Source organism: Marmota flaviventris, chromosome 17 (assembly GCF_047511675.1).
Source record: "Marmota flaviventris isolate mMarFla1 chromosome 17, mMarFla1.hap1, whole genome shotgun sequence".
Classification (NCBI taxonomy): Eukaryota; Metazoa; Chordata; class Mammalia; order Rodentia; family Sciuridae; genus Marmota; species Marmota flaviventris.
In genome coordinates, this window is record NC_092514.1 from 25,143,235 (window position 1) to 25,157,923 (window position 14,689).

The 14,689-nt window shown below is 52.4% G+C and overlaps 1 protein-coding gene and 1 pseudogene across 1 annotated transcript; one reads left to right on the forward strand and one right to left on the reverse strand.

Moving 5' to 3' along the window:
• Positions 1-250: 250 nt before the first annotated feature.
• On the forward strand, positions 251-329 carry LOC114101809 (small nucleolar RNA SNORA40; annotated as a pseudogene).
• A 10,307-nt stretch (positions 330-10,636) lies between these two features.
• On the reverse strand, positions 10,637-14,562 carry Efnb3 (ephrin B3). Its single transcript, XM_027946954.2, has 5 exons — positions 14,441-14,562; positions 11,952-12,244; positions 11,677-11,769; positions 11,461-11,565; positions 10,637-11,046 (listed from the first exon to the last, which is right to left on the reverse strand). The coding sequence occupies exons 1-5, from the start codon at positions 14,560-14,562 to the stop codon at positions 10,637-10,639; spliced, it is 1,023 nt and encodes a 340-aa protein (XP_027802755.1).
• Positions 14,563-14,689: the final 127 nt, after the last annotated feature.

Here is a 14,689-nt window from a genome sequence, read left to right on the forward strand (position 1 = left end):
AGGCTGGATGTGATAGCATGCCTATAATCCCAGCGACTCAAGAGGCTGAGGTATGAGGATCCCAAGTTTGAGGCCACCCTAGGCAACTTAGTGAGACCCTGTCTCAAAATAAAAAGGGCTGGGGATATATGGAGATATAGCTCAGTGGCAGAGTGCTCCTGGATTCAATCCCCAGTACAAAAAAAAAAAATCAAAGTTAGTCTCTCAAGGTATTAGTAATAACTAGAGTTGAAAGAAAACAGTAGACAAGTGCAAAAAATAAATCCTCTTTTGCAATCCAGAACTCATTATTCAGTATGAATTCTGATATATATATAAACAGGAATACTGTATCTAAGATAGCTTAAAATGATGGGATATTGATAAATGAAAAGGTTGGTTCTAAGACTAAGAAGTTAACAAAAAGCACAGATCATGAGAGAATCTCAAAAATAAATAAATAATAAAGATAACAGACACACGGGACATGGTGGTGCATGCCTGTAATCCCAGTGGCTCAGGAGGCTGAGGCAGGAAGATTGCAAGTTCAAAGCCAGCCTCAGCAAAATCAAGGTGCTAAGCAACTCAGTGAGACCCTGTCTCTAAAGAAAATACAAAATAGGGCTGGGGATGTGGTTCAGTGGTCGAGTGCCTCTAAGTTCAATCCCCAGTAGCAAAAAAAAAAAAAAAAAAAGATAACAGACACCCCATTAATGAGGATTTGGGAATCCCTGTGTCAGCCCTGGGGCATAGAGAATGTAGGATAATCCAGAAAAGATCTATCAAGGGCTGGATGCAGTGGCACATGCCTGTAATCCCAGTGGTTTGGGAGGCTGAGGCAGGAGGATCGCAGAATAAAAGAGAGCCTCAGCAATTTAGCTAGGCATTAAGCAACACAGCAAGACCCTATCTATAAATAAAATATAAAAAAGGGCTGGGGATGTGGCTCAGTGGTTAAGCCACTCAATCCCTGGTACCAAAATTTAAAACAATCTACCAAGCTGCTGTATAGAACCTTGGGTGAGCGAAAGACCACCCACAGAAGGGAAGACTGTCCCCAAGTACCCTGCCTTTTGTCAACATGTTAATGTAGCAAACTAAATGGTTTTCCTATGTACCACCTCAGTTAAATGGAAAAATATTCCTGTTATCCACATTAAAATCTACAATAGCCTTAAACAAAGAAGAGTAGTATTTGCCACTCATCTTTTTAGCTTTTTAATTGCTGAGGGGCAGGAACCCTGTTTTGTGTTTAATAAGATTTCTTGGCACAGTTGGCTGACTCTATGTTGATAAGTAAGATCAGGATCATTTAACTCCAAATGCCCTGAGAACATACTGAAGAAGGAAGGACAAAAGCCATCTAATAATGAATTGTAAATTGTGTAAGGGGAAAAGGAAATGAAGGCATGAGGAAGGCCCGGTAGTACCTCAGAAAAGTAGGATGTCAGGAAAGAAGCACCTCTGGCAGAACTCTGAGGGCAGCTAGCCATGAATCCCAGCTACTTGGGAAAATGAGACAGGAGGATGCCAAGTTCAAGGCCAGCCTCAGCAACTTAGTGAGACACTGTCTCAAAATAAAAAAGGCTAAGGATATAGTTCAGTAGTAGAGCTTTTGCCTAGGATGTATGCAGTACCAGGTTCAGTCCCCAGTTTGTGGGGTGGAGGGGATCCCAAGGGCCATGTTGGACTGGCTGGCCATTTCCTCTTCATTCAACTATAGCCTGACAGCCACCTGTGGCTTTCCTGCCTCATCCCTACAGGCTGCCACAGACATTGATCATAGGTTATGAATTTCAAACTTGAAGGAATTGTACTTTGCTCCAAGGAAAATGTTCTGTTAGGCCAACAAATCAATAAAACCAACTGCGGCACTGCTGCTTTCTCCACCAGCCTCCAGGGTAGCATCAAACTGCCCTTTGCCTCAAACTGAAGCCTCAGGAACATTCACTATGGGGCTCACCCCAAGAACCTGCACCTCAGACCCCAGGAGACGCTGTCAAACTAGCCTTGGGATTCGCTTTATTACTGGGAAATACCTCAATGGCCTCTCCTTAAATTGGTTACCAGGAGGCAAATTTCTCTTCACAATAGCTTCCCCCCCCCCCCCCCCCCCGTCAACTATCACAACTGTCCCCTCCTCAATGGCACCATTGCGCCTTCTTGTTCTTCTTCTCCCACATCAATCCCTTCTTCTCCCTCTCCACCCACAATTACTTCTTCCTCTCCCCTCAACTGCCCATTTCTCTCCCCTCCCCCCCAACAACTGCCCCTCCTTCTCCCCTCCCCCAACAACTATCCTTTGCTCCCTCTCCCACAACTGCCTCTTCTCCCCCACAACCGTCCCTTCCTACCCTCTCACTAAAGTCCCTTTTCCCCAGCATTCCTTCCCTCTGACCTGACACACACCTCACGACGCCGACCCTCTCCTCCCTAGACCGACCGATGGGGCCACACCAGCTAAGAAGTTGCCCCGCTCGGCCCTCTGAGGCCGGCGCCTGTACGCGTCGCCATGGCAACCCCTGGCAGGGAGGAGTGAGTGGCTGGTCCGCAGTTCCTGCTCATGCGCCGTGGATCCTTGCTCTGCGGCCGCACCCCGCGCGGGTCTACCCTGCGTGGACCCAGGGCAAAAGGGCTGGGGGGACTAGGGGAAAGCAACTAAATCTGGAGGGCTGGAAGGTGTGGGGGCCGTGTGTGAGGACCAAGTTGGAAAGACGGTGGCTGGAAACAATGCGCTGTGGTCCCTCAGGACCTTGAAAAGACTAGGGAACCCAAGTGCCCGAACCCCTCTCCCAGGTGTGTGGGCTACAGCCCAAACGGGTCCAGCAGATGGCGCCCGGAGTCCCGCCTGCAAGGCTCTTTCGCCATCTAAAAGGTGCTCCAGGATTTCCAGGCAGCCGTGGCTGCAGCTGGGTCCGGGAGAAAAACCGGGGCTGGAGCACCCCTGCCCTCCAGCGCGTTCCCCCTTCTTAGTCCGGACTGGGATATAGGATTCCTGGGTGTCGCGGGCGGGGAAAGAGAAGGAAGACTGGAACTGGAATTTTTGAAATAGGAGGATTGGCTTTGGAAAACATGGGGGGTTTTTTGGGGGGGAGGTGGGGCGGGGGAGACAGGAGGCGGAGACTCCCTGGGGAAGGTGACCGGGCCGAGGAGGGGCTTTGCTCTCCATAGGAACAAAGGCTGCGTCCTGGGGAAGCGAGAGGAAGGGGTTGTAGAAGAGGGGCAGACCCCAAAGGATGCTAGGGGGCGCTGTGGGCTGGGGCCGCTTGAAGGCGCTTAGAAGACCGAGCTATACCTGGGCCCCGGAGAAGCTTTGGGGAGACGTGGGAAACACTGGGAGGAAGCAGAATCAGAGGGTTGGGGAGGTGCTCTCCCTGCTTCCATCAATAGTGCCTAATTAAGACAAAGCCAGCAGCGAGCCCACTGATTACATTTCCATGAGGAGCTAAATTGATGACATTTTCTTTGCTGGATGAGGAGAGAAGCTGGCACCTCAGTTCCCCGTTTTTCTGATGGGTGTTCACACCTGACAGGTCTCATTATGCCGATCTGTTACTACTGACAGGCGGGTGGATTAATCCACACCCTGACCTCACCAACCCAACTACCCTCCATCTTTATTTCCAGAATCTATAGCCCCTGCCCTTGTCCCGTCCCTGTCACTACCATTATCTTTAAGGTAGATTTCTGGGATCCGATTTAAGGCCTCCAACACATCCCAGACTCTTGTTGCTGTTAGCAGGGATTGAAGGAAAGAAAGTTCCTGCCACACCCCAAAACCAGCTGCAAGGCATGCAGGGCAAAGATGGGACATGTAAGTGATCTTCTAGCCAGATGGCAGAGAGAGCTGATGTGATTGGTCAGAACCCCCAGGGAAAAGCCCCAAAGGAGTAAAAATTTGAGGGGAGGCATGAGGTGAGGAACCTCAAGGGCAGGTTCATGAGTCCCTCAGGGAAAAGAACTTTGCGTAGACCCCATTTCTTTTCTGACTTCCCTCTCAACTGTGGCTGTGCCTAGGGATCCCAGCCCCCCACATTATGCTAAATAGGTAATCAAACATCTCGCTTTGCTAATTACTGCTCAATCCGATTAAACGCTGCTGAAGCTCATCAACAGAGGTGGAGGTAGGGGGAAGAGATGAAGGGGGGCAGCCACAGCTGTGATGGGGGTCTTGTGCCCAGGGGATTCTGGGGACAGCTGAGAAACAGTCAGGGTAGCAAGACAGCACATCCCAAAGGAAAGGGATAGAACAGTTGTACTCTCAAGTCCCTTAACCTTATATATCCTTCCAGCCACAGGCTGCCTGGAACCTTCATAACCCTCAGAACTCAGGCATCCGGCCATTCCCACAGCTCCCTCACAGTCCCCTGTCCCACATTTAATAAGTTCTGTTCTCTCACTGTCAATATTTGATTTCTCAGAGCCATCTCCACGGAGAGGGGATTGGGAGAAGTCTTCCCTTCTTCCCCCCTACCTTGGCCTTCTCTGGCCCATCCCCAGTCTCTTTGTGCCCCCAACCTTCTCTAAACTTACTGACTTAATGAAATGATATTAAAGTCTTAAGCAACTCCAAAAAGAATGGTTGTTATGGAAGAGAGTGGGCAGGGCGCCTGGGTCCCTGAGGGGAGCAAGGGCTGAGAAGAGGGAGAGGGAGCCATAGGCTAAAATCTAGAGGATCAATGGGGAGCATCAGATTTGGGGTCAGCTGGGGTGCCAGACTTCCAGACCTTGGCAGGAAGCAGGACATGAGGGCTGGGGGCTAGGAGAAGGTGGGAAGAGAGGACATTCAAAGGGTCAGGGTCTCCATCCAGAGCATCCATCAGGATGGAGAGGCCAGGCAGTGGGTGGGGACAGGGCCTCCGTGCCAACAGCCTCCCTGCTGACTGTGCTCTGGGCTGGTCCCGTGAGAACTAAAGTGGATTCCTCTGCAACCCTGACTCATCCCTCTTTTCCCTTTCTCTCCCAGCAGCCCCCCACAGGTGATTTGTAGCTGATGCCCCCAGGATGGCAGGGGCCAGGACTGTCATTCCACGACATGAAGAACTAAGAGCTTCCAGAGAGAAGAGAACAGAGGCCAAGGGATGGAAAGCCAAGCACCACCCCTACCGTCCCCCCCATCCCATCTCACTCCCCTGGGGACCCTGGCCCAGCCCCAGTCCCCTTGGGGTGGTGGGAATGCAAGGACATTTGGCTGGGGCTGATTGATGAGGGAGGAGGCAGCCACTGGGCACTGAGGCTGCTGTTTGCTGAGCACACAGATTCCTCCCCACTCACCAGCTGCCGCCCCCTGAGGCTGCTCAGTTCCCTACCACCACCAGCCACTGGGTTTGCGGGGAGCTGATGCCTGAGTTTCTGATGGCAACAGGGGGTAAGAGGGAGAACCTGGAAACCAACAGCTACTTTAATTCCCTGTGATAATCCGAAGTACCTGGAACTGGTCCCTTCCAAAATCCCTCCAGGACTCTGCCTTTCCTGCCACCTTCCAAACATCACTCTCCATGCCCAGTTGTTATTGCCATTCATTTTGAATCCTTTTTTCTTGTCCCCACCCAATTATCTGAGCCCATGCCAGCCAGCCCCCTGCCTCCAAACCACCATGCAATACTTCTCCTGGCCTGCCTACAGACCTCAAAAATCTCTCCAATAAGAGGGATCCCTATGTCCATGGTTGTCTACATAGCCCTGTAGGAAGCTCTCTCTATATTTTTTTTTCATTCTAAACTAAAATTCCAGATGTGATATCAACCATTCCCCATCAAAAAGTTCCACTGTGCCGACAGGTTAGCACACGTCTATAATTCCAATGGCTCAGGAGAGGCAGGAATATAGCAAGTTTAAAGTCAGCCTCAGCAACTTAGCGAGACCCTTAACAACTTAGCAATACCTTGTCTCAAAATTTAAAATTTTTAAAAAAGGGTCGGGGATGTGGCTCATTGGTTAAGCACCCCTGGATTCAGTCCCTGGTACCAAAAAAAAAAGTCCCACTGCAAGATGGGCACAGGCCTATAACCCCAGCAGCTCAGGAGGCTGAGGCAAGAGGATTCAAGTTCAAGGCCACTTGGGTAACTTACAAGACTCTGTTTCAAAATTTAAAAATAAAAAGGAGCTAGGAATGTACTTCAGTTTTAGCCCTTAGGTTCAATCCCCAGTATAACAAAAACAAACAAAAAAACAACACACACATACACACACCCCAAAAACATTGCAATCCCTGGCCACGTATCTCTTTTTTTTAACACCCCTCACCCCACGTGGAATTTGTATCTCTTGGCAGCTTCTGTTTGGAAAGATGGCAAAATCTGCACTCTGTCTTTAGCTCAGCCCTCAGGACAACCTTGATCCTCTGCTGTTTGGGACCATTTTAGCTTCATGGTCCTCAGCCCTCTTGGTCCCTTTGCTTCCACTCTGCCTGTCTCCTTGGATTCTGTGCTTTAGACTTTGTGTCCTAGCCCCTGAAAACTTATCATCCTTGCCCTCCCAGATCTCAAAACATACTTGAAGAAAACGCAACTAATTCAAACAAAAGGAGCAGAAAGGAGACGGAGTTGGATCAGCTCGCTAAATGTAGGTTCTAGACCCTAAGTGACTTGCTCCCCTACAGGCTGAGGCTAGGGAAGAACAGGACATATCTGGACCATATATATGTATGGTGTGATGTCCTCCTTGCTATTCCCAGACACACCAAGATTTCACCTCTGTGCCTTTGCACTTGCTGTCCCCTCCGTCTGGCATGCTCTTCCTCATATAGTGCCTGACTTACTCCTTCTCATTATTCCAGGTCCTCAATATTCCAGTTCCTGGTTATTTCAGAGGGGTCTTTCTGACCTCCTAACCTGAAGAATTTCCCTTTTACTCTCCATCCTGTCACTCTGCTTTCACTACCTGAAATTGCATTATACTGTTCCCCTTCAAAAACAATGTAGCCAGATTCAAGCCTGTAATTCCAGCAACTTGGGAAGATGAGCCAGGAGGACCAAAAGTTCAAGGCCAACCTCAGCAACTCAGTGAGACCCTGTCTCAAAATAAAAAAAGAAAAGGATTGGGGATTGTAATTCAGTAGCGAAGTGCCCCTGGGTTTAATCCCCATTAAAAAAAAAAAAAAAAAAACACCTGAGGACTTCAGAGATGGGGTGTAGCTTGGTGTTAGAGTACTTGGCTAGCATGTGGGAGGACCTGGGTTTAAATCCCAGTACCTGGGGGGGGGGGGCATGAAAATATAAAACAAAACAATGTGGTATCATGAAAGCAGGGACTTTGTCTTATTCACCACATATTCCCAGCGCCTGAAATAGTACCTGGAACAAAGTAGATGTGACGTTGAGTGACTGAGTGGACAAACAAATGAATGTCTTCCAGCCCCTCTATTCTTTCTTGTTGTAGTTGTTATCCTACGAGGGTATTTATTTACTTGCACCCAAAAAGCCAACAGGATGTCATGTGTCATTCTGTGTGGAACACAGCATTTTCAAAAAGCTCAAAAGATTCACAAGTCACTGCACACAGGAAAGGCTGTAGGTGTCATGTTTATAATGTCAGGTGGTTGGCAGGGAGTCTATGGATGCCAGTGCTCTGAGGGGGTGTGTCCCAGGGCACTGTGGGTATGTGCTGTTCCTCTCCCCAGCTGTGCATCTGTCCCCAGGTGTCTTCCTGTCTCTCAGCCTGTTATGATGTCTTGGCTGCTTTGGTGAGGTGTTTGTCACAGAGACTATTTGTCCCCACTTCTCTTCCCTCTTGTCTCTCCACCTGTACCTCTAGATGTATGTGTCAGGGAGACTCTCCCTCAGCTCCCTTGCCCCCTCACACACACAGCCCTGCCCCAGTCTTGGACCCCTCCCTTTCGCAGTGGGCCCTGTTGCTGGGCTCTGGGTTGCCATAGTGACGGTTGCCAAGTCCCTGAGGCTGATAGCCAGCGATGGGGCTGTCGGCTCCATCCACGCGGGAGGCTGAGGGGGGCTTCCCATTGTGTGGAGAAGGGGATGTTGCCAAGACAACCAACCCCCACTAAGGGCCAGGGACCAGCCCTTCCACCCCCCTCGAGCCTCCCCACCTCGGGCTGCTCCAGTGTGGGCTCAGAAGGCAGGAGTAAATTCCAGACAGCCCAGCACCTGGCCTCCCAATTTTCAACACCCCTCCTGCAGTGCCTGCACCTCTTAGGACCCAGACCTCTTGCTGAGACAAGGGGAAGGGTCCCAATGGACAGAGGAGGAGAAGGGGGACCCCTTGACCTCCAGGCAGATGGGAGACAGCAGGAGGGGACATAAAGTCAGGGGCGGGGTGGGGAGGGCAGAGGTTGTGACCCCTGCTGACTCGCTCCAGTGATGCTCCTGACGGCTGCTTTTGTGGTTGAAGAATAGGACTGAGTCTGGGGGGCTGGGCACCTGGGCTTTTTGGGGGAGAAAAGCCTGGGCTATGGGTACACAAGCAGCCAGGAGATGGGCACTTGACACCTGACTCCTTCCTACTTTCTTCATGCCTCCCCATGTGAGTCCCCAACAGCCAAACTCTGAGTTAGAGGTCCTCCAAGTAGGGGCAAGAGGGAATACTTTAACACATGACACATTTCCATCACTTCACTACTAATTGCAACTTCCTAGCCACCCAGGTGCTTTGATTTAGTGATAGACACTGGCAGTTGCCATGTATGACTATATATTCACATACTTCCTCATTTGACTATACCAGCAAGCCCCCTCCCACTTGGGTTCTCCCTGGGTGGGAGGTGATTAGAGGTGATTGCCTTCCCCAGACTTCTCTCCAAGTCCAGCATTCCCTCCCCATGCACTGTACCACCTATCTCACCACTCCAACCAACCTTCTCTCTGCCCATTCCCCTTGGTTTCCTGTGATCCAACCCTCAGCTCCAAAGCCATCACCAGACTCACATCCAGTCATTCTCCAGTCTTTCTTGTCAACTTTTGAAGTTTTTTATTCTTTTTTTGGTTTTTGTTGTTCAAATTTCCCTTTTACAGTAAAACTATTGAGGTGACGGCTGTACCCCGCCACCTCCCCCATGGCAATATCAACTTCCTGTTCCCTGGAAGGAGCTGGGAACTACAGCACCAGAGAGATTGATCTGGTCTCTGGTGAACAAAGCAACCATCTTGGCTGGTGATTGAGGTGGCCAACTTGGTGCCCAAGGGCAGCTTTGATCTAATAAAACTGAGCTGGGAGGAAACTGAGGCAACAGCCAATTGAGCACTAGAAGGCAGGAAGAGGTATAGACTGGTCACTATGGAAACAGCAGCTGTTACTAAGTACCACTGTCAACTAGACCAGTCTAGGTAGGCCACCATTTTGGTTACTAAGAAGGGAGCTGTGTTGAGAGGATGGGATGAACAAGACAGCCATCTGGTTACTGGGGGAGAACACATGGGCTCTTGGGGCAGTCCTGTGATTAACAGAGATTATATTGGGATACGGAAAGGGAAGAACAAGACAAATTAGGCCTGCCACAGCAGATGGCAGTCATCTTAGCTGTCCTAAAATCACACAGAGCACAAGGGAAGGGAGATCCTGGGAAGTGCCACTGAATACTAGGAAAGTCCTCCTCAGTCCACCTCTGTCCCCTTATAGTCAGTAAGTTCCAGCTTCCTCCTGAAACAGGAAGTTCCTCCTGCCCCTTTCTCCACAGGGTAAGAACCATCCACCTCCCACCCCCCAACCCCCCAGACTAAGCCACTTGGAGTTCCAGCCAGACCACTTCCTATTTCAGAAGTGCTACTTCCTGTCCTGGATGAAGGCACTTCCAGTTCCTGCTGCACTGCTTCTGCCACTTCCCAGGCCATTTCTGTCCAGGCCTGGTCACTTCTTGACTGGAGCAAGTCACTTCCTGTCCCAAGTGGCCCATTCAGCATCAGACCATGTCCACAATGTCCCAACAGGTTCATATCTTGCTATCAGCCACTGGACAAAACGGGACACTTCTTCTCATGGTAGCTGTCGTGACCCAACCACCCCAAATGGCTGGAGTAAGTATGTAGAGGCCTGGGGCAGGGCAGAGAAGGAGGCCCTGCTGCCCATGCCCTGATCTGGGGTGGAGTGCCAGAGCCTTCCCCGTAAGGCCCCCATTTTTGGCAGACTGAGAGGAGCGGTTGTATGAGAGGTCAGGAGGGAGGCCAAGAGCTAAGGGGAAAAATGCTTTGACACCCCCACCCAGGAGTTGGGAGAGGCACAGGATAAGAAGCCAAGAGGGTAAAGGGAGATGTAAGGAGGAGGATGCTAGGGAAGAAGAACAGAACAGACCTAGAGACAGGAGAAAGAGAAAGAATAAAAGATAAGAGAGAAGAGAAAAACTGTGAGAGGCAGAAAGAAAGAGGTGCCAACCAAAAGACAGACCGTCCCGCCCCTACTCTGGGTGGATGAGGGAGACAAGAACACCTGGGTCGTGGTCAGAGAGGAGGCTGAGCCTGTGTCCCCTCCCCCAGGGATTCAGACACAGAGGGATGCCCATGGCTAAGCCAAAGGGCAGGAGGGGGGGAAGTGGAAGTCTTAAGGGATCCTAAAAGTGGACACGAGGACAATAGCCAGGAGGAGCTAAGGAGCTGGCAGGGCAAAGGGGGCCAAGGAGATGCCAGAGGTGTCCCTCAAACCATGAATTAAACTGAAGGAGCACCCCAAAAAAAGGGCTGGATTCAGGAGAGCCAGGTAGGAGGAGCCCTCATACCTTGTAGTAGATGTTTGGAGGGCTCTGGGGGGGCCCATCCTGCACGATGTACACAGGATGCCCATAGTCGCCACTCACCTTCTCATAGTGGGGACAAAAGGGGGGATCTGCAGCCCCACCACCCCGCAGAGCTATCCCTAGCTCCCCAGGCTCAGCCTCCCGAGGTCCCATTCCACCTCCCGCCCCCAGGCCCAGAGACCCTCCCCTCCCAAAGGAGCCGGGACCAGGGTGGCGACTCTCCGAAGGCTTGGCCCGCCGTCTCCGCCAACACATGGCACCCCCAGCCCCTGCCACGCCCAGCAAGAGCAGCGCCAGCCCCCCTGCTGCCCCAGCCACTGCGGGCATGCTGGGAGGGGGCAGGGGGCCTTCAGCACCCCGGGAGGTTGCATTGCTGGTGGGGTCACCTGGCAGGGAAGGGGTGAAGGAGGAAAGAGGGGAAGGGGCTGAAGGAGCAACCTGGACATCTGGACACCCAGCCCTGGAGGTCCCCATGGGCTTCCCCAGTAGTGTCCAGGACCCCTGGGAACCCTAACTCCCCTCCCCCCACACCTCACTCAGAATCCAGGTGTCCAGCCCTGCAGCTTCCTGCCACGTAGTCCTCCCCACTTCTCTGACAGCACTGATTGAAGCACTGACTTGGCTAATTAGTTCTAATTGAGTCTTTTCCTCATTTGGCTTCCATTGCCCTCCTACCCTCCCATCCTCTCTTCTCTTTCCTGTATCACCACCCCCAAAAAGGGAGAGGGAAAGAGAGGGCAAGGGTAGGGGAATGGGGGTCTGAGAGCAGAGAGAGCAGGGGCCGGTTCCCTGGTTCCTACCTGGCATGCTTTCCTTCCCAGGCTCCAGGCTGTGGGCTGCCCCTCGGTCTCTCTCCATGGGCATTTCAGACACAGGTTTTCGGGGAACAGCCCCTCCTCGGGGACCTGGAGATAAGGAAGACCTGAGAGAGGGGGTGCTGAGACAACAGCCCCTGACCATGATGGTACTGCCTGGACCTCCCCAGATTGTAGAAGGTATCCCACAGCCACACTCACTTTGTCCCACTCGGAGAAGCACCTTCATGCCTCTGGTTAGGCACACACCTCCCTGTAAACTCTCCAGGCCTTCCCGGGTCCCATCTGATGTGGCTGGGAGAAAAGAACAGAGGGAGAGGTTGACATTCTAGGATCTAACCCTTCTAATTCTGTTCCCATGCCCTGGGAGGACGGCACAGGGGTTCTCCCTCTTGATTCCCATGGTCCCCTTCCCTCACTAGTCCTCCATCCCAGGGACAACCCTCCATTTGACCCTGCCCTCTGCCCAGCAGTACCAATTATGTAGTAATCATGGTGCGAGCGAAACTCATGGCCCCAGAGGTTAGGGCTGTATTCCTGGAACTTGATGGTGAAGCGGAGATCCAGATCTGGCCGGTCGCAAGTGAGAAGAAGGTTTGGGGCAGGGGGTGCCTCGCAGCGCCGACCCTGGGCACCCCCTACCAGGTACAGCTTGTAGAACTCATAATTAGGAGAGGAGTGGGGGCCAGGAGGTCGGGCCCGGGGGCAGAGCAGGTCTAGCCGGTCCCCAATCTGAGGGTAGAGCACATAACCACCCTCTGCCTGGAACCTATGGGGAGGAGGGCAAGGTGGGCAAGGATGAGATGTCAGGGGTGTGGCCCCAAAGCTTTCCCTCCCTCACCCACAACCTCCAGGACAGCAGTGCTTAGCTCCTGCCTGCCTGCCTTTGTCTGAGCAGAAAGTCTGTTCTTTGAGCACAGGCACCAAGGACTCTGCGAGCTCACATCAGAAGCAGCAGGAAGCCAGGCTCAGAGGTCTCCTGCCCCTTGGTGTGCCCAAATGCACTCTTCAGCCCGCCCTCACCACATGCACACTGCCATCTCCCGCTCCATCACCGGCGCCGTTGCCATGGCAACAGGATGCCAGTTACCAAGGAGCTGGCCTCTCTGGAACCACACAGCCCACCCCTCCCAGGTGATTTCACTATTCCATGGCAGCCAACCATGGGGGCAGAGCCTCCCATTCTCCAGGCCACCACCAAATCTCAGGGCAAAGGAGGCAAGGTGGGGGTGGGGAAAGGGGTGTGGAAGGTAATCCAGATCAGTGTCTCAAGTTAGCCAGTTATGGGGAAGGAGACAAATATCTGGTTTGGCAATGGTCCTAAGCGGGGATAATGGGAATGAGGGTGTGGAGTCCAGCTGCTCAGGTCATTCCCTTGCTCAGTTCGCCCATGCTGGGGCTCAGACTTCCTGGGGAAAATGTTCTATCACTTTGGAGTTGAAGTAGTTGACTTTTCTAACCACAACTAACCCTGTATCTCTAGGGCCAGTGGGCTGGGGAACCCACCAGCCTACCACAACCATAAACTGCATCTCCCTGCACCTCCTTGCACCTTCACAGCTGATACAGGGTCTCAGGTCTAGGTCCCAGGGGACTACTTACTGCCTCGTATTTTCCCAGACTCCCAAATGACCCATGCCCTCCCACCCACTATTCCAAAGAGCCCCCAAGACATACTGCCTTTTCTCAGCTCCTTCAGATAAAGCCACACTAGATACTCAAACTGCAGCCCTAAGTTGGAGAGTGGGGCAGCTTGAAGACAGAAAAGACACTGAAATTATCCCCAAAGAGATATGGGAAGAAAGGAGGGATACCAGGACCCAGAAGTGAGAGGAAGGCTAGGAAGAAAAGAGAAGAACAATAATCCTAGCCCTACTTTCATGAGCATATACTATGTTCAAACACCTTACCTCTAACCCTCATAACAGCTGTAAGAATTGAGGATACAAACTCAGAAAGGTTAAGTGACATGCCCAAGGCCACACAGTTGAAAGCGGCAGAGCTAGGATTAAGACCAAGAATTTGATAAGCTCCAAAGCCCACCACCCTCCCATGGCCTCCCACAGCCTCTCCAGGGAAGTAATTTTCAAAAAACAGAATCCTTTTGCTAGTGGGAAGGGGAACTGCACTAGAGACAAGGAACCAGATGACCTCCCCAAGGTTCTGTCCTACCCTGTGTGACTTGAAGTTTCATCTGACCCCTGGCCTCTTTTCAGAGCAAAGCAAGCATGGAACAGAGGCCCTGATGGAAGAGTTTGCAGCACGGACAGGGGGAGGGGGCAACGGAGTCCTCAGGACTACAGAGGCAAGAAGGAAAGAAGAAGGCTTGAGGAGGCTCAAGGCTTTCTCCAGAAAAAAGTCCCCAAGACAGGAAGGCAGGAATACAGTCCTGGCTGGGAAACTGTTCTGCCAGGGTTCACCAAACCTCTCTCCCTGGCTGTGGGCAAGAGTTGGGAGACAAGACTATCAAGTCAAGAAGTCTTGGAAAAGCTGTTCCCAGAGCCCCCAAACTAAGCCCCCTTCCCTTCCATTTCCAACCCTGAGCCTCTTCTGGGAGGGAGCCACTCCTGCCTTCCCCTCAGCTCCTGAGCAGCCCCTACTCAGCGGCTCTCTCCTGAGAACTGACATTAACCAGGCTCCCTCCAAGCCCGCCCAATGTAGGTCTCCCACAGATTCAAATAACCACTCCACTGCCCTCCCGCTGCCCACAAACTTTTTATCTTTGCCCCCTTTGAGGTTTCCAAACTCCTGACACATGGTCATCACCACCCACCTCCAGCTCTGTGTGGGACCCAGGAATCTGGCTCCCGAGATCACAGCTGTCTGGTAACCCATCACCTCAGATCGGGGCTCCAGCACCTTCCCTACAGCCTCCTCCCCGCTTAGGGAACCCAGGTCCCCAGTCCCCAAAGATTCCATACCCCTGTCCATAGGGTCTGGGGTCTCCCCAGCCCAGGCCGCTCACCTCTTGTTCGCCGAGTTCCAGTAGACGGGCTCCAGGCTGAGCCCGGACACCAGCCCCAAAAAACCCAGCAGCAGCAGGGCCCCGACTCGCACGCCCCCCGGCCCAGAATGGGGGGCCCCCATGACCCCGCCAAGGCCTGGGGGGCGGGGCACCAACTCCCCCAAAGTCGCTCACCCCCAGGGGTGACTGCCTTGGCTGCCTGGCTGTTGAGCGAGGATCACCCTGGTGAGTGGCTGATGTCCCCAGCGC

Excerpts from the sequence above, each read along its gene's own strand:
- Efnb3 (XM_027946954.2), bottom strand. The coding sequence starts at position 14,562 with ATGGGGGCCCCCCATTCTGGGCCGGGGGGCGTGCGAGTCGGGGCCCTG. Across the intron at positions 11,770-11,951 it reads CCATGATTACTACATAATTG|CCACATCAGATGGGACCCGG; the intron begins GTACTGCTGGGC and ends CTTTTCTCCCAG. Across the intron at positions 11,566-11,676 it reads GCTTCTCCGAGTGGGACAAA|GTCCCCGAGGAGGGGCTGTT; the intron begins GTGAGTGTGGCT and ends CCTTATCTCCAG.